At 43.9% G+C, this 23,415-nt stretch overlaps 2 protein-coding genes across 4 annotated transcripts in view; one reads left to right on the forward strand and one right to left on the reverse strand.

Annotated features, from left to right (window-relative positions):
- Window positions 1–18,352, forward strand: part of ATP6V1A (ATPase H+ transporting V1 subunit A) — a 31,671-nt gene extending 13,319 nt beyond the window's left edge. For both annotated transcript variants that reach the window (XM_063148434.1, XM_063148433.1), the window contains exons 3-15: window positions 874–1,002; window positions 2,449–2,663; window positions 3,383–3,520; window positions 4,016–4,167; window positions 4,984–5,146; window positions 6,327–6,435; window positions 7,880–8,002; window positions 8,091–8,205; window positions 9,883–9,946; window positions 10,664–10,867; window positions 12,802–12,896; window positions 14,038–14,209; window positions 16,101–18,352. In XM_063148434.1, the coding sequence (XP_063004504.1) occupies window positions 874–1,002; window positions 2,449–2,663; window positions 3,383–3,520; window positions 4,016–4,167; window positions 4,984–5,146; window positions 6,327–6,435; window positions 7,880–8,002; window positions 8,091–8,205; window positions 9,883–9,946; window positions 10,664–10,867; window positions 12,802–12,896; window positions 14,038–14,209; window positions 16,101–16,193 (1,772 nt within the window). In that variant the 3' untranslated portion in view covers window positions 16,194–18,352. The remainder of the gene's footprint in view (window positions 1–873; window positions 1,003–2,448; window positions 2,664–3,382; window positions 3,521–4,015; window positions 4,168–4,983; window positions 5,147–6,326; window positions 6,436–7,879; window positions 8,003–8,090; window positions 8,206–9,882; window positions 9,947–10,663; window positions 10,868–12,801; window positions 12,897–14,037; window positions 14,210–16,100) is intronic.
- A 143-nt stretch (window positions 18,353–18,495) lies between these two features.
- On the reverse strand, window positions 18,496–21,935 carry DUSP12 (dual specificity phosphatase 12). Of its 2 annotated transcripts, XM_063148435.1 has the most exons (6): window positions 21,667–21,935; window positions 21,474–21,587; window positions 21,274–21,392; window positions 20,249–20,345; window positions 19,677–19,863; window positions 18,496–19,197 (listed from the first exon to the last, which is right to left on the reverse strand). In XM_063148435.1, the coding sequence occupies exons 1-6, from the start codon at window positions 21,933–21,935 to the stop codon at window positions 19,036–19,038; spliced, it is 948 nt and encodes a 315-aa protein (XP_063004505.1). In that variant the 3' UTR covers window positions 18,496–19,035. The 2 variants fall into 2 exon arrangements, 1 of the variants encoding a protein (XP_063004505.1); XR_010026688.1 differs by lacking the exon at window positions 21,667–21,935 and having other exon boundaries at window positions 19,677–20,401; window positions 21,474–21,580.
- Between the last annotated feature and the right edge of the window lie 1,480 nt (window positions 21,936–23,415).

A 23,415-nucleotide genomic window follows, 5' to 3' on the forward strand; every position in this document is an offset into this window, starting at 1 on the left:
GAAACAATTTTAAAGTGACACAAATTTCTTGCCCAAGAAGTGGAAAATGTATTTTTGTGTAAATATGTGACTCTTGTGTGCATTGCTGTGATCATAATATGCAAGACATAATAAATTTTGTTGCAAAGCAGCCAGGACTCCGTGTATGACCTGCTAAAATCTAACTCAAAGCAGCAGGAAGTTTCAGGCCCAAAACATGCTGCACAACAATTTTCATTTGTTGAAAGTTAATTTAAGTGCCCTAAGATAGACACAACACTTTTCTACAGAATTAGTATTTTTTTAAAAGCTTTCTAGGCATCACTTTAGATGCAAGGGTATTTAGCAGGTGCCTTGGCTGGATCTCTCCATGTTTATGCCAGCATCCAGATGCTACCAAGGTAAACAGAAGTTTAATGACTTGAAAATGCTGGCCCCCAACCACAGGTTTATGTAACTACCAGGCATCGAGTGAGTTTTGCCACTTTCTTGTGTGTTTTAATTTAGTCAGATGAGAATGTGGCCCAGCTCATGCAAGGGAGAAGTTCCTATAGAGCTTGTTTGTCAAAGTTCACAGTATCTCACACCCTCAACGTTTGCAATCTGTCAGGACAGATAAGAGAAATTATGGCCTGAATTGTCCTGTGAATTACTGCATTCTCATAGTGTCCTCTTCTTCTGGATAAAGGACAGAGTGCAAACTGTAGGAAAACTTATTCTTTTGACTTTTAAACTAGAAATACCAGGAGTTGTGGCATCCTTTTGTGAAGTCAAGAGTGTGTGTCTGATATGGGTGAATACCAGGTTTGTGCTGTGCAGTTCTTACAGACTTGTGAAGGGTAGATTTCCTGAGCTGCAGGGAAAATACCTCACCTCTGTGCTTGTCTTTTGCAGTGGTCACAGCCTGCAACATGGCAGGAGCTGCCATGTACGAGCTGGTGCGAGTGGGACACAGTGAGCTGGTGGGGGAGATCATCCGGCTGGAAGGGGACCTGGCAACTGTCCAGGTGTATGAGGAAACTTGTATCCTTTTCACTGCTCCCTCTCTGCTGCCAGATACTCTGGGGTCTGGCAGGACATCTGTTCTGCATGTGTTTTGTAAATTTTGATGTGTTTGAGGTGAATCTTACCTTGTGTGGCTGTGTAGCAAGGAGACTTTTTTTGACTGGGAATCAAAGTGTACCTTAGAATTCAAGGGCATTTTAATGCCTCTTTGTTAGGCAGTTGACAAGTGTCAACCATAAATGGCAAACTTAAGCAATATTTATTGCATCTTTGTCTTTCCTTTTGATAACTGTGCTTGTATAATGCTTAAATAAGAAATGTGAAGTGGGCAGGATGCCTTCTTCTGGACAGAGTATTTTGCCAAGCATAACAGATTACACTTTCTGCTGCAGTAGGCTTACAGTATCTTGGTCCAGCTATGATGCAGCATATATTCTAAAAGCTAGGCAACGTAAAATGTAATTTTTATTGCATATATATATGAGAAAATGTCAAAAAAGAAGTCATAAAACTTGAAGGCAGGCCTCTTTCCCTATCCCAAGGGGGCTGTGTGTATTTGTAGAGCCTCAGAAAAAGGCTGTGCTGGCTCCCAAAACTTGGTTCTGAGGAGCTTGCTGGCAAGCTGCTGACTAGATCCTGTCTCTGCCTAATAATTTATCATTTGGGATGGCATCATTGTTGCAGTATCGAATAGCTTTCCATCAGTTCATGGAATAAGTTTGAGTATAGTTTACTTTCAATCTCCTGTTTGATAGGAAACTTGGTCATAGGCCTCTCTGAAGTCAACTCATATTGAATCTATTGAGTTGGGGTAAGTTTTGGAGGTTTCTTTTGTATTCTAGCAGGCCCTTCTGCCAAGGTGCTGGCCCTTTGCAGAGAAAAGTCCATTGAGCATCTTTGGAGCTTAGGTAGTGCACAGACCTGACAGCTTGATACAAGACAGGAGGACAATAGTGCTGGTCTTAGACAAAGTAATTTTAAAATTAGGCTGCTGTTGAAAAAAGCTGTGCAAGGCTCAAGATCAAAATAATTGTGCTCTCTAAACAAATTCTGAAGTGAAAAATTCCATATTTCATAACATTATCTGACTTAAACAGCCTAATCTGTTTCCTAGGTTTGAAGATGTAAGAAATGTGTGATGTTTTGTCATCCCACTGCCTGCACTCCTGTGAACTCATCCATACTGGTTGACATTAGTTGCCAACAACAGTTGACTTGAACAAATGATTGTAAAGCAGACTATTTGCCACTACTCTGCCTCTCTAGAGGATGGTGAACTTTGCTGTTTGAGCAAATTCAGAATTTACTATAAGGCCTACATGCTTCTCAAGTGCTGATGTGTAACATAGGAATAGTATTACCTTAAAGTCAGAAAAGGAGTTTTGGAGTATGATGTGAACCTGATGACTTCTGCCTGGTTTCTTTCCCTTGTTCTGGATGAACTTTTCCTCAGCAAATCTGCAGCTGGTGTCTCTGTAGGAGATCCTGTGCTCCGTACTGGGAAGCCCCTGTCAGTGGAGCTGGGGCCTGGCATTATGGGAGCTATTTTTGATGGTATCCAGAGACCTCTCTCGGACATCAGCACCCTGACCAAAAGTATCTATATCCCTAGAGGTGTCAACGTGTCAGCTTTGAGCCGGGATGTCAAATGGGACTTCACACCTTCCAAAAATCTGCGGGTAGGTTCTGACAATCCTGTGTTTCCCCCTTGCTCCCCTCCCCCAGAGCTTGGGCCTGGCGCAGTGTGCTAAGGCTGTGACTGGTGGGACCTGTGGTTAATGCTGCAGTTATTGAAGTCTGCAAAAAGGAGTGCTAGGAGGTGATAGTGGTGTATGAGACCAGATGGGGATCACCAAAACTTACTTGATGTGACTCACGATGTGTTGCTGCTGCATATGAAAAATTTACAGAGTTTTAATGTATTTTATCAAACCACAGAGAAACTTATGGAATTGCAGTAAGCATTAGCAGGAGCAAGTGCTACCTGAGCAAAAAGAATGACTGCAGCAGACATTTTACAAATGGTGAAGGTAGCCTTAGAGCTGGAAAATGTCATGGCTTTAGCCCTTTACAGCATCTTTTTTTCCAACCCTGCAGTTAGCATATGCTGTCCTTTCTCTTCTTAGCACATTAGGTTGAGAGGCAGAAAAGAAACAAGGAAAATTTCTTTTGTCTGTTAGTAATTGCTCCTGTCTGAGCCTTGAAAGGCACTTGAGCACAGGTAGCGTTGCTAGCAATGCTGTTGGAGTAATGAGTTATGTAAATGAGCTACTGTGCTGTAAGAAGGAATTTTTAAAAGGGGTAATCACGGTGCTAGACTTAATAGCTGTAGTATTTTTTACTGTTTGTCAAGGTTCTTTTTTAAAAGTTATGACTAATAGACCTGTTCTGATTTTAGGTTGGCAGCCACATCACTGGTGGAGATATTTATGGTGTGGTAAATGAAAACTCCCTGATCAAACACAAAATCATGCTGCCCCCACGAAACAGGGGTACAGTTACATATATTGCTCCTCCAGGAAACTATGACACTTCAGTAAGTCTCCCAAACAGCAGTTGCTGGTGTATTCCATGTCTCTTTTATAAGGTTGATGTACTCTTTCTGTTCTGCATGAGGTCAGCTAAAGTGTTTCATGCAACAAGGTGTCTGAGTTGATGATCACTTCTGCTACCCTGCCTGCAGGGGTTGCACTATTATTTTGTGCAGCTATTTTCTATGTTTATGGCTTCCCAATGGCATTTCACTGTGCCATATTTGATGACCTCTGTGGGGATCTACAATATCTTATGAATAGGTAAAATTCACTTGCTCTTCAAAAGCCTATTTTTAATGTATGGTGCATCTTGCTCTGTTTTCCTCCAGAGGCCTTGTAAATATGGGAAGAGCCTTCCCTCGGGTGGTGATGATTGCATGTTGAGGTTCTGAGAGCTCTGTGGTGTTACCAAAGCCCTCTGCAGAGTAGTTAAAATGAGAATTTATGTGCTGGTCCAGCGTGCAGCTGTTTGCTTACTTCCCATGTGTTTGTGTTAGGATGTTGTGTTAGAGCTGGAGTTTGAAGGTGTGAAGGAGAAGTTCACCATGGTGCAGGTGTGGCCTGTACGCCAGGTCCGTCCTGTCACCGAGAAGTTACCAGCCAACCATCCTTTGTTAACTGGCCAACGAGTCCTGGATGCCCTCTTCCCGTAAGTGCTTCCTTTTATTTTGTACTGTGTAAGAAACCTCTCCCTCAGGGGGAAGCAGAAGCAAGAGGCCTTAGAGCATTAGGTTTTTTTAAGGGTAAGCTTTCACCATGTGTCACAGTATAATCTTAAAAAATATTTAGCTGAACTTCTTATATTTATTTGGCAGGTGAACCCACTGGTGGAAAAAGGAAGTTTACAAAACTGTTCTAATGCATTAATCTAGAAAAAACTGGACATGCATAAACTTAACATAACCATGCCACATCTGCAGAAAGGCTAGAACTCTCAAGCTTGCTATCTTAATTTGAATGCATGAGTAGGATATCTTTCCATGGTCCTGAGGATGCGTAGTTTCCACTGATTTTGAGGTTGCCACTTAGGAAAACTGTTGCACTTAACTGTAACGCAAACTGCTCATTTAAGCAGCTAACTTCTAAGACACTGAATTCAGTTATTTTGGTCCTGAAATACTGTGCTCCTTATTCTATAAGGCACAGCTTAGTACAGTTATTATTTTCATAGAATTTCCATTCCATCGCTGCTTCCAGCTGTGAAAATTGCTATGTCTCAAGCCCAAAAGTCATGCTGTTGTATCAGCATAAGTCATATACTTCAAGGACAGGAGAAGAAAAGGATGGTTTAATCCCTCAATTTTTTGGTTTAATGAAATTACCTCCGTGTTTCTCACCCAGAACATTGAATGTGACTCCTGCCATTCTACTTTTGATGAGGGAGTTCTAGTGACAAATATATTCTAAGATGGGAAAGAGCTGTTTTTTAGTTCCTTGCAAATCAGAGTCCTTTTTCTTTACTCAGGTGTGTACAAGGGGGTACAACAGCGATTCCTGGGGCATTTGGTTGTGGAAAGACTGTGATCTCACAGTCTCTTTCAAAGTACTCCAACAGTGATGTCATCATTTATGTAGGCTGTGGAGAACGAGGAAATGAAATGTCTGAAGTACTGAGAGATTTCCCTGAGGTTAGTATGGAGATTTCATGGAGAGTAAACCTTCCTGGGAAGCCTTGATATCATACTGGAACTGTAACTGAGTAAAATATCATGTTGGTAGAGTGACTTGAAAAGATCATCTTGCCTGCCTTGAAGCTCTGGCAAAAATCCCTTTTGGCTTGTTAAAGAATTATTTCAGTGGCCCCTCAATAAACATCTGGACTAGTTTTTGGGTGTACCTTCTAAGTTGTTATAACAAGTTAATAAAGCCAGAATGAATGTCAGAGAAGAGTTTAGCACAGTTGTAAGCATCTCACCTGTTGCTGGTCATATCTCTAACTTCACCATGCATAGAAAATGCAGCATCCATTTATAAGTTGCAGGGTGGTGATACAGTTCCCAGGTATTAGTTTGACATGTTAAGCTTTGAAATACCTTTTGAATGAAGTAGAAAATACCTTGTTAATAAAAAACCCACAAAAACAACTAAGCAACAGATTTAACAATCCTTGTACCTGTTACTATGTTTTGTTGAGGTTGTTGTGACAGGGTCAGCTAGTATGAACTGTCAGGTAGAAACTTTAATGTCAGAAATAGGGGCTAAAAGGCTTGGGTGTGTTGATTGGTGACAAAGTGGGAAAGTCAAGCTGAGGTAGCCCTGAGGAAGGCAAATCTCAGTGTATTCATAAATGGAATTCTACACAAATATCAGGGTGTGCATTCTGTTATTCAGGTGCTTGTAAGGCTCCACTGAGCTTAAAAATGTGGTTTTATGTCCAGTTGTCAAATACTAACTTGGCTTCTTGTAGATGGAGGGAAAAAGCTCTCTAATTCCTAATGGACTTATGACAGCAGGCTAAGAATTTTTAGTTCTTTCAGCCTGGAAATCTGAGAGAGGACCATGTGCTTCCTAGTGCAGTGGGTTTGTTGTTACTTACTTGAATGGAATCAACAGGGATTTGGCAGTTGCAGAACATGAGGTGAGGCTGAAGCATGTACATTAAAATATTAAGCTTTGTGCAGTCTGAAAGACAAACCAACATATCCTAAAATTTTGAATCTCATCTCTGCTCTTGGTAGAGTAGCTGAGGGGAGTATCCTGATAAAAGGCAAGTAAAACAGTAAAAAAAAAAACCAAGCAGCAAAAAATTAACAAAAAAAATCTTGCTACTGTTACAGTTTCGGTGTTTTTCCTTTTCTTGCATTTTAGTTAACAATGGAAGTTGATGGCAAGGTAGAAAGCATCATGAAGAGAACAGCTCTAGTAGCAAATACTTCCAACATGCCCGTGGCTGCCAGAGAAGCCTCCATCTATACTGGTAAGATTTGCAAGAGAATAGAGAAAGTTGTGTGTATAAAGCAAGCCATCATGCTCTAGTATATTCATTTCCTGAGATGATCATGTTAAGAAGCCAGTTTAGTTTCAGAAGTTAACCTTTTCAGACTTTGCCTGCATCAAGTCTTAATATCTTAATTGAATCTGGCTTGCTTGCATATAATTGCCATTTCTGAATATTGAGTAAATTTTGTTTATAAGGTGAATTTACTGTGCCAGGACTTGAGTGGGTTTTTTGCATGTGTTAATTCTGTAAGCTTTAGGTTTCGACTAGCTTTTTGCTGACAAGTACAGCTGCTTAATGGACAGGGATAGTATTCTCTGAGCTGGTTGACTACTATTTCCTTTGCAGCCTCTTAAAGACTTCTTTAAAGTTCTTTGTTATGAACAGTTGTCAGATAATTCAGATAAAACACGACCTTTTCTCACTCTTGTACTCTGGTGGTTTGAAAGGGAAGGAGACATTTTACAGTTAGAAGAGTCTTTGTTCATGATTTTAGTGAGGAAAAGTGTCGGAACCCAGGAAATTCCTCTGGCTGCCCTGGAGGACTCGAGCCCCTGCCCAGGAGGCTCAGAGACCTTGGCACAGAGCCCAAGACCCCTGTGCCTTTGATTTAGCCCTTGGAAAAAACAATTACCAACCTTATATGTAGAATTACAAGCCATGAAAGTTTAAGTAGAATGATAGTGAATTTATCACAGGGTGAAAAATAGATTTTTGGAGTTTTTAGAATGGGGGTTCAGGGGGCAAGATGGAGAAATCTGGGCATGTCTAGCCTTTCTCCTTCTTCTTCTTGGCCTCCATCCTCTGCTGTGATGTTGGCACTTTTAGATTGGTTTAGAGAAGAAGCTCACTGCCTAACATAGGTGATAGGTATTGGAAAGTTACTGTAAATATTGTACACATAGCTTTTAGTATAAAAAGATAACACCACCTTTGAGGGGGCAAAGTGCCTCTGACTGTCTTGCTGAGCTGACCTCGGCAAGTCCAGAGAAAGAATTTTATAGATAAGGTACAATAAACAACCTTGAGACTGAGAACTGAAGAGCCCTGACTCCTTCTTTGACTGCCGGGCTGGGAGAAGAGACTTTCTATTGTATCTTGGGGTCACTCTGACCAGCTAGAGACCCCGAGAGGAAAGAGTAGCATCAGTGACATTGCAGTGTCTCTTCAAAGAAATATGCATGAATGCAAGTTGAATCTGAGTGGTTCATAAACAAAAATGAGGAGAGTGAGAAGAAATGAACAGCAACAGCAAAAAAAAAGACAGCAGGGACCTAAGTGGGAAGAAAGAGTAACTTCCATTGTCTGTTTCCATCAAAATGTAAATCAAATACATTGGTTTATTTACATATTTATGATGACCTATAAGCATAGAATTCCATTCTGCACTGTATCCTGCAGCAGGCTGTTGTCTTTGTCACAGGCATCACCCTGTCCGAGTATTTCCGAGATATGGGCTACCATGTCAGCATGATGGCAGACTCCACTTCCCGATGGGCTGAGGCCCTCAGGGAGATCTCAGGGCGACTGGCTGAAATGCCAGCTGGTGAGTAGTCTTCCTCAGTTTAGGCTTGTACGTGCAGCCCTTCAAACTGGGAGCCCCTGACTGAACCTCTGTGTGCTGGTGTTTGCAGACAGTGGTTATCCAGCCTACCTCGGTGCCCGGCTGGCCTCTTTCTACGAGCGAGCCGGGAGAGTGAAGTGTCTGGGGAACCCTGAGAGGGAAGGCAGCGTCAGCATTGTCGGAGCGTGAGTGTTGCTTTGCTTTGCCTCTGCACCTGTTTTGTATGACACTATTGGAATTAAATACCGATATAGCCGGATGGAACGTGCCTGGGCTCGTCCTGGCCCTCACTGCTTGACCAAAGGCAGCAGCTGTGGTGGTTTCACCTCAGAGACACCTTTGCCTGGCTGTGTGCTGCAGCTGGGCACTTGGAACAAGTCCAGGCATGCAGGAGCTCAGGTTTACCTCTGGCGGAGAAGCTTTAAGGAAAGGAGTCAGGTTCTGCTAGAGGGTCTGATCCAGAACTTTATTCCTGGCCCTCAGGCCTCTGAATCCAGCAACAGCCCTAATAGAACTTCAACCACGTGGTTGCCGATTGCCGTGTCTTTTAACCCCGGGGAGAGGGACACGGAAGGGGTAGTTATCCCACCAACCAGGTAAGGGGGGGAATCTCAGGAGACAAATGACACCTGGATGGCCCAATGTTCCCCAGGGCTGCGGCATCTTTTGAACTCTGCCAATCACCCAATTGCACTCTGCCCTTCTGGAATGCCAGGATTGACAGACAGCATTCAGCAGGGGGCAAGGGAAAGGAGTGGTGATTGGCACCTGGGGAAGGACTGGGAAACTGAGGCAAACCATGACATCACACTGCAACATGACACAGTACCTATTTTTCAGACAAAAAGGTCTCGTTGCTCTGTGCAGCTGCAGAAGTTAAAAATATGGGAGTGAGTAGGTAGATGCTTAGTCTCTGTTCACCCAGAACTGCTGCTAAATTGTGCGTGGGGGCAGAAGGAATGAATGCGGACAGGTAGCTCTGTGGGATCACAGGCACAGCAATCGGATCAAGTGGCTCAGGGAAGAATGTCATTAGGGCTCTCTGAAAAGTATGTCAAACCATGCTCAGAGCAGGAAAGAAGGGGCAGTTAGAGCAGCAGTGTGTGCACTTGGGGGCATAATGAATCACAACTCTCATGCTCAAATAGAGTAGAATTCCATGGAGCAGTGTATCTCAGGCTGTGATGTGATGTGAGGAGCATGTTGTCCGCAGGCATTCTCCTAGGTGATACTGGTTTGTGTATCATACCCTGGGCAAAGTGGATTCCCTGTGTTTTCAGGAGGGCCCCTGGCATCTGCAAGAACACCCAGAGCTGATTTTTTGCTCTGCTTAGTTCTGTTCACAACACACATACATAAGGGCTTTCTGCTTTTGAGATTGGAAGACTTTTTTTTTTTTTAAATCTCTGGGAATGCATGTATTGGAGTGTCAAGCACAAATTAAGTAGTTGCTGTATAGGTGAATATCAAAAATAATTTCAAATTAGCATACTGTTTTCTGTAAAATCACTGCACTATGTATTCATTATGTTCTATCAGCACTCTTACTGAATCTGTTCTAGTTGAGACAGGTTTGATGATCCAAGTTGGAGTTACTACCTGCAGCTAACATGACTGAAATTACACCTTAATACTGTCAATCTGTCACTGATGTAACTATTTCATGGTATGCTTGATATTACCCCTGTGTGGGTATGCATCAGGCACTTTGTGCAAACACATTGCAATCTGTTATTTAATTGAAATCATGTTGAGTTTTCTGGTTTCTCTGCACTGAGCTGTGCAGTCAGTCATATATTCAGTACTTCAGTTTGAACTGTGAAAGCCACTCTGATAACCTTTCCGTATCTCTTCCTGCTCAGTGTCTCTCCCCCAGGTGGTGACTTCTCTGATCCTGTCACATCTGCTACCCTGGGCATTGTTCAGGTACGTCTCACGATGTTGCAGCTCTTCTGTCCACTTTGTTAGACTCCAAATGGTTGTACTTCAGCACATTTGTGCCAGTGGCTGGGGTGAGCTTTGATTTGACACAGGCAGCATTGTAGGGTGTTTTGGAAAATGTTGTAGCACTGTGAAAGGCCACCTTGTGAGATGGTCTCAAACTGATGTGTTTGAGATCCCTTTGGAAGGCAGCAATTCCTTCCAACACTGCCTGCTCAGGGATGTCTGTGTGCTTTCTAAGTGCTACCCATTGAGCTGCACTGCAAATGTATCTGTTCCAGCTGAGATGGAGAGCAGACCACTCTTAATATAGGTGCTTTGAAACCACAAAAATTCCTCAGAGGAGCTGACTGGGAGTGTCTTGCAACTGTTTGCAGTTTTGGGAAAAGCAGTTACAATCTATTTGGTCTCTGCTTTACATAGACTCCAATACTGACATTGCTGTGCCTAAGTGCCGCCTCATGAGCAGTCTCAAGCTGAATAAATCTGAACTCAGCTTAGAAGTTGTCATTTTTTGAGAAGTGTTGTTTGAATGTCACTGCTATAGTTACCAGGCTCCCAGGCTTCCATTTGTGAAGCCTTTGCTATGCTGCATTAACTCCAACTTGCTTGACTTCCTCTCTTTATTTTTTTTAATTGCCTTTAATTATTTTAATTCACTTTTGATTTGGAGAGCTGATTGACCTTTGTGGCTCCTGGCAGGTTTTCTGGGGCCTGGATAAGAAGCTGGCCCAGCGCAAGCACTTCCCATCTGTGAACTGGCTGATCAGCTACAGCAAATACACGCGAGCCCTGGACGAGTACTATGACAAACATTTCACAGAATTTGTCCCTCTCAGGACAAAGGCCAAAGAGATCCTGCAGGAGGAAGAGGACCTTGCAGAGATTGTGCAGCTTGTTGGCAAGGTGAGTGATCAGATGTGGTGTCATCCTCCATTTCCTTATGAGTAGTGCAGGCTTTTGACCATATCTTAGAGCTGACCTGATGGATACTGCATTTCACACAGAAGATCACTGGGAGATGTCAGACTCTCTCACCTCAAACTGTGTTTTATTCCAACTTTCCTACATATTGTTTGACTTCTAAAGACAAATAGTTTTTCAGATTTGCTAAACCTTGGCTTGGCGCTGCTTTTCTCGTGTAAATGATATTGAGACATCTACTGCTTGCTTTAAAGTTCACTTGCTGTAGTGTTCTATTCTATTCAGTTCTATTGCTGAAATGCCCTTTGCTGCAACTTAAAGTACTATTCCATTGGAAGCAGTGTTTGTAGAAAAATTATGCAAACCCATCTTTACTGTTGAAGTCATCTGAAGGGTTACAGTTTATTAGAAACCATGTTGCCAGCTGCAGGACAGAGGTGTTGGCGTTTACAAGTTGGCCTGTAGAAGCAATGTGAAGTCTGTTTTTTAAAGAACTTGTGATTATCTGTTTTTTTCTTTTGGAAGCCTGTGACATATGGCTCCATTTTGCAGGCAAGCTTTAATTTCCTTTTTTCACTTCAATGTTTTGAAGAAAAGCTAAACTTGGATAGGAAAATTTCCATTGAAAGCTCTCAGAAAGGACCCAGTGAAAACTGTGTTTCAGCTTAGCACTGTAAATATGATAATTGGCAGGTTCCTGGCACACACTTGACAGTACTTTAATTCTGTGTTGCTCAGATGAACTATTGTGATTTACAGAGCTGTAGCAGTGTGTAGTAACATATATTAAATACAGTTACATGGAAGAAGCTTGCTCATGGTGCTCTGTCTCTTCGCTGACGTTCTAGTCCCACCAAGATGAGACCTTTCATCACATCTTGCCTAGTAGAGCTCTCTTCTCTTGATATGTCTTTGAAGAAAAGGAAGTGGGGTCATAAGTCTTTCTGAAGTTCTCTATTTACAAAAACATCTTCTAGAAGAGTGGTTTGTAAAGCAGGGTAGGATAAGGTCCTTGGTGTGGAAGGGATATTCATAAGCCAGTACTTGTGACTAGGCATTGTTCTCACCATAGAATTACTGGAACTGGTGATTTTTTTTCTCAGAGATGTTATCTTTGACAGTTCCTTTCTGTCAGGGCTTGGCTAACAACTGCAACAAACCTTTAGAAAGGGGGAATTGTGGAAGTACAGTCGGTGTAGTTTTTTCTTTTTAGAAATGAATTCTGAATTCTGTCAGTCTCCTCATGAAAGAAGATCCAAAACTTTCAGTCTAGAAAGCAAGATGGGCTACTTAAAGCTTAATCAGACCTCTTTAGCAAAAGGATGATGAAGGTAGAGAAGAGCAACCAAGAGCCAAGTGGTGCCAAGAGCAGTAGTATGCAGCAGTTGTGGCTTTCCTGTGGAGTCTGAGAGGCATTTTCATCAAATCCTTTTATTTTCTTGAATGCCAGGTGGGAAAAGGACATTGGTAACAGTGCAGACTAGTACCAAATCCTTTAGCTTGCTTCTTTATCTAGCATGCTGAGAGCTAGCCTTTCTTCTATAAGAGTTGAGGAAGGTAAAAATTAATTTTTCTTTATGTAGGAGGATGATGTTTCAATGTATCTCATAACAAAGCCATGTGCATTTTCAGTGTCTGGTGGCTTTTCCATGGTTTTAAACAGTGGGAAGGAAGTTCCCTTTATCATCAGATAGACCTAAAGCAGACTTACTGACTGTTTGGCCCATCTTGATGTGGCAATCAGTTAAATTGGCTGTTCTATAGCAGGGAGTGAGAAATACCCAAAAGACAGTTCTGCTTAATCCTGTCTTAGGAGGGTGGGAACACAGGTACTGAAAGACAGCTGTTCTTGGCCAGGACATTCTGTGTCTTCATGAACTTGAGTACTAAACTAGCTGTTTACCTTACTTTTCTAGGCTTCCTTGGCAGAAACAGATAAAATTACCTTGGAGGTTGCCAAGCTGATCAAAGATGACTTCTTGCAGCAGAATGGTTACACGCCTTATGACAGGTGAGATCTGACTCCTCTGACCTTTTAGTCCTGTGCAGTCTGGATTGATACAGTTATTTCACATGGAAGCTGACCAGTGCAGAAATTCATGTTACTGTCTGTAAAGAATTTGAAGAACTGTGCTTAGGTAACTCATTCAGCAGTGCATTCACATTGTCAGATTGGCATGCAGACCCCTTCTGAAAGCAGATCCCTTTGGGGTTCCTGGGTCCTCCTCTATTGTTCTGTTAGCCAATGTTTCTGCAGTACAACATGTGAGGAGAAGGACAGGACTGCTTTATTTTCATAGACAACATCCAAAGTCTTCCTGTTTATTCCATCAATACACAGGGGACTGCAAGAATCTGCTTTCAGTTAGTGTTGCATAATTCTTGAGTAAGTTTGATCCATCAAAAAGACCCTCACTCTCTCCCTAGTGAACTTTTCTTCTTTCCGTGCTATCTTTGTGTTTTAACAGCCTGACAAGGGACCTTTTTGTTCTTCATCTCACTCCCCAGCCCAGGTAGATCAGGAAGTCTTGAGTAGTTCATCACTAGAAATGTCAACATCCATCATTTTGTAACAGTGAGCGCCTTTGATCAGGTTACTAGGACAGCTATGTGTGTATGCTATAGGAAGGGCAGGAAGTAGCACATAAATAATAATGAGGTGCCTTTTATGGCACTCACCTACCCATTAAAAATGGAACTGCATGAAGTGCTCCTGTCATAGACAAACTCCTTTTCCTGTGAGCAAAGAAACTTGCAGAGCTGTCATCCCAGCCTGTTAGGAGGAAGCCTGCTCCCTTGATGGACAAAACAGGAAGGAGGAATTCTGTTGGCTGCTCATTGTTTTCCTTTACTTGTTAGCATTGGCACAGATTGAAATGTGAGGCTTGTAGAGCAGCAGTTCCTGTTCACTCCTGTTTTGCCTGAATGTTTGGGTACTGCTTCAGAAACCTCAACTTCAGTCAGCTTCAGGATGATTATCTTGGCCTGCAATTTGACCATTTAAAAATGTGGGATGTATTTGAGGCAGCCCCTCTCCTTTGGCAGTATCCATTAAAAATCCCTGGAGTAAAGCAGGCTGGCACTCTTTCTGTCAGGGAAGGATGCTGAAAACTGTTCCAAGACGCCTGACAGGTCCTCTTCTATTCCATCAGGTTCTGCCCTTTCTATAAAACAGTGGGAATGCTTTCCAACATGATTGCATTCTATGACATGGCACGCCGTGCTGTAGAAACCACAGCTCAGAGTGACAATAAGATCACGTGGTCCATCATCCGAGAGAACATGAGCGAAATCCTCTACAGACTTACCTCCATGAAGTTCAAGGTATGCTTGTAAGGAACTGGGTTGTCCTGCTTTCTGTGAGCTTTCAGGGCCTCTGGAAGACTGACTAAGTGGTAAACACACCAAAGAGCTTTGATAAAGGTCTGTGAACAGAGACTCTTTGCCAACACTTTGAAGATAGTAAAGAATTGTTTTGTGAGCAGAGGTCAGTGCAGAAAGCCAGTCAGCTGATGCTGACTGCACACAGCCTTGGCAACCCCACCTTCAGCACTCTCTTTTATGTTACATATAGTCATGGTAACAGTACAAGCATCTTTTCCAGTTTGCTTTGGAGGTTTTGTGATAAAATTCTGTAAAAATATTATAACATGTTCTAAGGAGACTATTATCAGAGAGAAGCAGCCTGAAGCCAAACATGGGACATGTCATATGTTATTGCAGGAGTGTTTCTTTCCTTAACTTCTATTTACAATAGCTCAGTTAATATTTCTGTCATTCAGTTTCTCCTGGATTTAAACTTAAGGCTGCTTATATCTGCCTTTAGTCTAAAAGAGACCGCTCAAAGTGAGGAGAGAAAGGGAGGAGGAACTTTAGCACAGGCTTAAGACAAAACAAGTGAATTGGAGCACCTGCTCTGGGTAACTTCAGTAGCTGTCATTTTAGGGTACTGCTTTACTAAAACTCCTCCAGAGCATGCTGGTGTAGCAGTTACTGGTAGGACAGTGGTAACCTGTGATACTGACTGATCTCTATGAAATGAAATGCTTACTCTGTTAAAACTCATGTAAGTCAATACTGCAAATCTTTGGAGAACAAGTAGCAGTGGATTAAATACGTGTAGAATTAAATATTCTGCCATGCCAATGTATTCTCTTCCTGCAGGGTACTGGCTTGTTTCTGCAGTACACGGGTTCCTGGTATATATTCTCAAAGCATCAAGAAAATAACAAGATGCCCTTGGGGACATGAGCGTCTTTGAGAGCTGCTGATGTAGATAGAATAATTAAAACACTCCCTACAAACCCTGGCCCACCAACAGGCACCCATAGTACAGCAGAGCAGTGGACAGCATGGCTGAAAATGGGAATCCAGAGAGTGAATATATGTTAAGTGGAGCTGGACCTCTAATAGTTATTGAAGGAAAATTGTATTCCCCAGGTCACAGTCTGACAGGTGTGAGGATTCAGATGTCCTGCATCCTGTGGTTTGGGTACTTTAGAGACACAATGTAAGAAACTGTGCATCCACACGTGTAAGGCCTCTGTGTTTACCAAGAGTTGCACTGATCCAGAGGATCTTAGCACTCAGAGGAGCATGGTGAAGACATTGAACAGATTTCACAGCCTGACAGTTAATGAATGCTTCTTGCAGAGAAAGCCTTGCAACCTCAGAGCAAAGCTGATAAATTTTTTGCCTTTGTTTTTCATGAAAAATATTCTGAGAAAATGAAGCTGTACAAAGCTACTTTTGGGATTTTCATGGTTACACAATACATTTTAATTTGAACCAAACAACCTCTAAGTAATTGCAGAGTAACTCTTCCACTTACTGGGGATGCACTGCATTTGGTGTGGGCATAGGAGCTGGTATTAATCACTGCAGCTCTCAAATCACACAGCATTAACCAAGACCCTCAGTGGTTTTGATAGCTTTCCAAATCAATTGCTTTACAGTGCAGTAACCACTGCTCATGAGAAAAAAAATCTCTTTCCAGTACCCATTCTGCCTGCTCACTAATGTGGGAAGAGAAAGAGACTTAAACCCTGTGGCTGTTGGTGAGACAGAGAGGATGCAAAGACAGAGCTACAGTGCCTGCTCTGCAGTTGGCAAGTGTTGATCCTGAGTCAAGAGGTTGCAGCAGTGGCAAACCAGGGCTGACTTAATTACCATGGGCTTTTCCTGATGGATCTGTTTACTTGCTATGTTCTTTCAGGACCCTGTCAAAGATGGTGAAACAAAAATCAAGGCGGACTATGCTCAGCTGTTTGAGGATATGCAGAATGCGTTTCGAAATCTGGAAGAGTAGACTCGACCTCTGTGACCACTCCAGTTTGTCCTCTCAGTTCCTCATCTCAGCTCCTCTGCTTCCCTACCTTACAAGAATGATGCAACAGTACTTGAGTTGATAAATAACCCTGTGTTTCCCCTGTTCATACTCAGAGAGTGTCTTTACAAGAAACATTCCTCTTAGTTTGTATTTGGCATTGCTTTGTGTGTCTGGTGAGTGATGTGTGAATGGGCCTGGCTGAGTGAGGAAATGCTGTTGTACACTTCTAGGGTGGGAAAAATGTCACCTTTCCTCTCCCAGCTCTCCTGGTAACCAGTCTTTCACCTCGGGGTGTAACCAGTTGAGCTGCACTGGCAGAGGAGGTGTAGGTCTTCATGCAGTACATTGCGAGCTGGCAGTGGGAAGGGCATTTACACCTGCCACTTTGCTAAGTGACTATCAGACATAGAACTCCCTGTTCTCAAACAAAATTTCTGACCATATTCTGATGACATCTTGACACAACCAAAAATTCTTCACTACTCTATCATTTCTGAGTCTCTCAGCTGAGTCTTTTGGTACTGAAATGTGGTAGTTCTGGTCCTCTTCAAGAAGGGACTAACTAGAAGATAAGCATATGCAAGCGACTGGTATAATTTTGTACACTGGAGAAATACAATTTTATCTTCCTGCTTAATACAGATAGGACTGTTGGACTCAGCATCAGCTAAAATCACAGCCACAGGTGCTCAGCTTCCAGCAGAATTTTACCTTCTGGCTCCTGTTCATCCCGTAAATTTCCTGACACTCAGCTGCTTTACTTTGTGAAGCTTGTGAAGCTGCCATGTACTGCAGGGCATGGTTGGCAAGGTACAGTGATGCCACACGTGCTGACCACAGCGTGGTCCTTCCTTGGTGGTGCTCTGCCAGTGCAGTTGCCCCCAGTGCAATGCCCAGGTTATGCCAAGGAAAGGAAAGCACGTGCTTAGCCTTCTTCCTCCACCTGTGCTCACCTGGCCTGTTGGGTGGTGGCACAGAAGGTCCCCAGCTCTTGTGTAAGAGGAATGTATGATGCTCAGCTGGGGGCAGGGGATGAACGGGGGAAGGTTGACAAGTACAAAATGTATTTACTCCTGCCTTGTTGATTACGATGCAAGAGAAACCAGTGGCTCTGTTCTTCTGCTCTGTGCTCTGGAAGCACTCTGTCAAGCAGCTGAAACTGCTGTCTCTTGGGCTTTTTGTATTGGTAAAACTAGACTGAGATGAGGAATGAGCAGAGCGCAGCCTTTCTATCAAACTCCCCGAGCCCAGCACTCATCCCATTGCTCCAGAGTGCGAGAGAGAGAGATGCTGGCATCCTCTCCAGTCTCTCCCTCTCGATTGTGTCAGGTGGCATGCCGTGCCCAGCTGGGTTCCAGTTGCCACCTACTGCTTTGTTAGTCCTGAGACAGCACCTGCTGTTGGTGACACCATGCCTGCGTGAGCGTTAACTCTGCACTGAAGTATTTCCACCGGCGCCAGCTTTGAACAGTAGTGATGCAAAGGGATCTTGTGCTACGGACCAAATGCTGCCACTTCCATTATGGTATCAACCCACTGTTTGTCAGGGGAGAGCCCAGCTGAAACCTAAAGGGATTGACTATTTTTGGTTCTCCCAAAAAGAAACTGCTCCTGCGGCTGATATTCTGGTAGTGAACGCTTAAGTTTACAGCTCACTAAACTTTTGGTGTATGCTGCTTATTTTATCAACGAGCATGTGTGAATGAGTAGTCACCATCCAAGCCCTTGCTGGGCTCATCGTTTGTACCCTTCACCACTGTACAATGTAGCATTTCATGCTAGAAACCAGATGTTCTTATCTCTTTAAATAGAGGATGTTATAAACTTTACAGAAGATGTCTAAGATAATGCAGTTCTAATATTTATTGTGCTGTACCTGGCCCTGAAGTGTGACCAGTTCAAAGTTTCATATATATTTTTGTCCTTTTTGTTTTGTGTCTGTTTTCAGTGTTGAGATTCTGATGTTCACTGTGTCCTGCAAATCTTCCTTCCACAGCTGTGGGAGGAATTACAACATGGGCAGAACCCCACCACCTACTTTATCTTGTATATTTCATAATGTACGTTGCTGGAAATTGTGTAAAAAAATAAATTAAAAAAATTGTTCAAGTCAATGAAAATAAAATTGATTTAAATTAGGTTTTATCTGTCCTAATTTTTTTTATGTCAAACCAAACCTATGCTAAACAGTGGTGTACACAGCAGCCCATCACAAAAGGTGACAGCTTGCTTAGAAAAAATTACTTCATCGCTTTAAGGATTTCTTCAAAACTGCAAGCAGTTATTTGGCATGGACTCTTTACTTCAGTTCTCCCATTCCATTACAGCTTGCACGATCTCCTCACGCGTTACATGAAAGAGTTACAAGTAGTAAATACTCTTGGGGCAGGTATTTTTAGCAGTACTTTAACAGAATAAAAGTGTAACTAAGTTTGCCTTTTGCTGCCACGCATGCAAACACCTGTAATTGTACTATTTGAGGGCACTTGGCACTTTGGATCAGAAGCTGAGCAGCACTACTGCCCACAGCAACTCCTTTTGAATAAGGAGTTGAGACCTTCTGTGAACAGCAACACATAAATGAAGAATACACTAAAAACATCACATTTGGCCCATTTTTAGATTTGACCACTCTGTAACACCTCTTTGAAGAAAGTGTTCTGGTATTTCATAGAATATATTAAGAGACACATCAAGCTGAAGGTGTTCAAGTAATTCAGCCACCTCACAAAGGGTTGGAAATCATAAACTCATTTCCTGGCAACCATGGACTAATAGTTCTCAGCAGATGTTACGAAATCCACGAAGTGAAGCAATGAGTTCAGGTTTTGGCAGTCTGGAAGTTACCAACAGGCAATGTCCTCACTTCATCCACTCGACTTTTGTGGATCTGGAAGGCCGGTGTCACCCAGCGGCCGCAGGAACACTGGTCCCCCCTCCAGCTGAAGGAGCCCAGCTTTGATGAGCATTTGGGACACAGAAGCTGCAAGAAAAACCCAGGACTCAGTCTAAGACATGTGTTGATGTGGACCTAGTTAGAAACAGGCCAAAAAGCCAAACTAGAAGGGCTCTTTAGCCCTGGGGTGTAGCAGGCAGCTGTGCTGGGACCTGGTGGGATTCCAAGACAGTTTTACCAGGGTCCAAAGGACTCGGTCAGCCTGAGACCACAACAGGATTCTGAAGTGACACAAATCTTTCTCATAACAGAAACAAACAGCAGATAAGCCCTCTCCAAGATCCTGGCTGCTATTGTCAGCTCAAGCAGAGCAGTTTCCTTGTGAAAGAGTATTTCACATTTAGGCATCTGCCCATAAGCTGCAAAATTTACATCAAAAAGGCTGGGGAGGCCTAGGACCTTGTGTGGGGGTTTTCCTTTCGGGGAAGAAACACAATTCTGCCTTTGCAAAAAAAAAACCTCCAAACCAAAAATGCAAAGACTAAAAAGCACATGCTCCATTTCACCTGTCCTTCCATTACTCCGAGCAATGCCGGCTCCATCCACTGCACTGGCTCGATGAAGTAGGAGGTGCACTTCTCCTGGCCGTTCCCAGAAAGCCGTGCAGACTCTGTTAGCCTCTTGTGGGCAAAGGCTGTCGGTCCCACTCCTTCCGTATGGGACAAAATGCTGGAGCTACGGAGCAGGGCACGTCTGCCCTCCGGGACATGGGAAAAAAGAAGTAAAACAAACGGGTTTTTTAACTGGGCAAATCTACAGACAACAGAAAATAAGGATGTGGGCCTCCTGACTCTGAATATTTAAACAGGAGCACAAATCCGACATTTTCTTATTAGTCTGGAAGGTTCACAAGCACCACTCCAGGGAACAAAAATTTTGTACTTTCGATTTTTTTTTTTTGCAAACACAGCATGGAAACTTAGGCATCAGCTCATCCATGACCTGACAACAATGACATGCCCATTGATTCACACTGGTTATTCTACCCTTGAGTAGATTTCACAATGACGTTTTAAGGAGAAATAGAAAGTATTTTATAAATATATAAAAATACATGTTTTTTCAATATATAAAGTACCTGCATTTCCTGCATCTGTAGAGAACCTCTGTGTTCAATGTTTGACATGTAGTGGTAGGATCAACTGCAAAGACTTCTCGGGGCAAGTCTTGAGGTTCTGCAGAGGGGTCAGGACCATGTTGAGAATCAGGTCAGCTCAGCCACGCTGCATTCCTGGGAATGAGACAGGAGTGTGCCTCTGCCCCAGTCACAGCCTGTAGGAGCCACCTTCTTTCCTTTCATTTGCTCTCTCACAATTTCCAATAGATTAAGCTAAAAACAAAAGAGCCTCATCCCACCATGCCTAAGACTGGGATTTGCTCAATGCAAGGAACTGGGATCTAGACTATGGCCTCTACCATGGTAAAATAATGACATTTTGCTTTATGTTCTTACTTCAACTTTGTGAAAGTTAAGGTAGAGGAGGTATCTGAGTAGTTGTGCCACTGTTGAGTGTCCAAAATACAGAAAGTCAGCTTGGAAATGGGACAATTTGACAAAGTCAGCTTGCAAACTGCTAAGGACAATGATACATAAAGGGCAACAGTACTGTGATGCAACACTCAGATCTTTCAAGAAAAGCTACAGATTATTATTTTATTATAAAATTACACAGATGCACATGTATCTCTTGCAAATTAAAGTATGAAAATTTACTTCATTACCTGCATTTCACCTTTATCTCAAGTTTTGCATGTTTTTTTTTTCATGACATTGACATATTTTCTGAGGATGCTGTTTGCCTTGCCAGGGATGTAAAAATCACGAAATATATCAAACTGACCTTTACCATTTTTTGCACTTTGCTCCTTACAGATCTTATTTCCCACGCATCTCCCAAAGGCACATTTTCCCCCCACTGATGAGCTGGGATTCTTTAGGGCTGGTGTAACGTGAATGCTTGCCCTGGCCAAGTGCAGGCTCGGCTCCTTTGAGGGCCACACTCGAAGTCCAGCCCCTGTGACAGGGCTCACTCCGGGACAGCCTGTTCCAGCCCGTTCCCCTGCTGGGAGCCCGCTCCGCGCACCCGCGCTGCTCCCACTCACCGGAGAGCCTCTGGCTGAGCATCTCCAGCCGGTACCGCTTGTAGAGCGCGCTGCTGGTGTCCACGGCGCACCCCATGGCCTCGTAGAGCTTCAGCTGCGCCTGGAAGCCCGGGTTCACCCTGCGGCGGGGCCGAGAGCAGAGCGGCGTGAGGGGGGCGCTGGCCGGGCCCGGGGGGCGCGGGGTGCGGGCGGGCACTCACTGCGCGTCCGGCTTGGCGGCCCTCACGGCGGCGAGCGCCTCCTGCCAGCCCAGCCCCTGCGTCTTCATCAGGTAGGCGGCGACCACGGCCACGCTGCGGCTCACCCCGGCGTGGCTGCAAGGCAAGCGCGGCCCGTCAGCGGCAGCGCCGCGGCCGCGGGCAGCGCCGGGCCCCGCCGCGGCCCCGGGCTCACCAGCGGACGAGCGCGGCGCCGCCGCCCGCCCGGGCCGCGCCCAGGAACGCGGCGCACTCGTCCAGGCGGCTCAGCAGGTCCGCGCCGGGCTCGTCCCGCGCCCGGACGTGCATGGCCCGCAGCCCCGGCACGGCCGGCGGCTCCTCCGCGTCCACCGTCAGCACCGCCACCACCCCCGCCGCCGACAGCGCCGCCGGGGACGAGCAGCTGTCCGCGCTGCCCACGTAGAGCCCCGGCAGCACCGGCACCATCCCGCCGGGAGCCGCCATGGCTGCGGGAGCCGGGAGGGAAGCGCCGTCCCCGGCGCGGCACCGCTTTCCGCTTCCCTTGCAGTGTGGAAGGTTTAATTTCCGTAGCAATCGTCGCGCAGCTATCGGTGCCTACGGGTTCTCTCCTCGCCGCGTGTATGTGTCTGTCTTAACTCGTCTTTCCCCCCCCCCCCCACCCCTCTGTCTCCTTACAAATGCTCAGAAAACAAATATGTGTCACAGGAGCGGTCAGGTTGCAAGGGACCATAGTGGTCCAACCTCCTTGCTCAAGCAGAGTCGTTCAAGAGCACATGGTAGAGGATTGTGTCCAGGCGGTTCTGGAGTATCTCCAGTGAGGGAGACTCCTGACAGACAACACAGAGAATGGAAATATTCATTTCCCCTTGAGGCTGCTAAATAGAACTTAAATACTAACTAGCAAAATAGATAAAAGAGTATGAAAGTAGACACACGGGATGCTAAATATAACTGGAACCAATGGATGAAGAGATAATTAGGAATATAGTGGCTTTTGTGGCAAAGCCATTGTGAAAAACGCCAATCATTTCTTTTTAAAATTTTAAAAAGTTTAATAGTAATAAAATGGTTATAAAAATAGCAATATAGTTAAAGTAATAATAATTTGGACAATTTAAATTAGGACAATATAAGACAATAGAGACAAAGAGTTACGGATTCCCGGGTACCTTTTTCTGGGCAGCGCAAGCCTGAAAAAGGACACACATCAACAGAGGATTAACCCTTAAAAACAATAACCTGTTGCATATTCATACATCTCATACATGATGCATAAATTCCATTCAAATACAAGATTACATCTGGTCATCCTCGACTTCTTCCTCTTAATCCTAACGGCGTCATGTTGTCCAAGCAAGGAGGGAAGAAGTTCATTTCTCCTGGCAATGGAGCAATAAATTCTCTTTCTCTGAAAGATTTAGGTGTCCTGTGGCTGCTATCTCGGTGCGAGTCCTTTCTTTAGAAAAAAAATATCCTACATAGCATAGTTTCTATTTTAGCATTTTGTTATAACCTAAAACTAAATATAACACACTACTTAAGAGAATTAATACAGCATTACTTTCTGACACAACACATATAATATTCATTTTAATATTTGTGAAAAGCCAATCATAAAATACACATTTTTCACACCATGTAACAAGAAGCGACAGCGCATGCCCTAAAAGAAGTTCCAGCCAAGGTCATCTACATCAAGTCAAGGTCATTGGGGGTGTCAGGAAAATCCACAAACACCAGAGATTTATGTCTAAAAAGGAGACAGATGTGTCCTGCAACTTTATTCGAATAAAGGGAAAATTCACTGGGGTGCACACCCGCAGGGTTTTCTTTCTTGGAGTTTTGGAGGGCACAGCAGCCTTTTATCCTAAACTCGGCCGTGTGTTGCTGTCTTCCTTTCCCCATTGCTGAGGTACTTGGCAGGTACAGCCTTCCTGAGCTGCCTGCCACACATTCCCACCTT

This window comes from Melospiza melodia, chromosome 2, assembly GCF_035770615.1.
Source record: "Melospiza melodia melodia isolate bMelMel2 chromosome 2, bMelMel2.pri, whole genome shotgun sequence".
In the NCBI taxonomy this organism is placed as follows: domain Eukaryota; kingdom Metazoa; phylum Chordata; class Aves; order Passeriformes; family Passerellidae; genus Melospiza; species Melospiza melodia.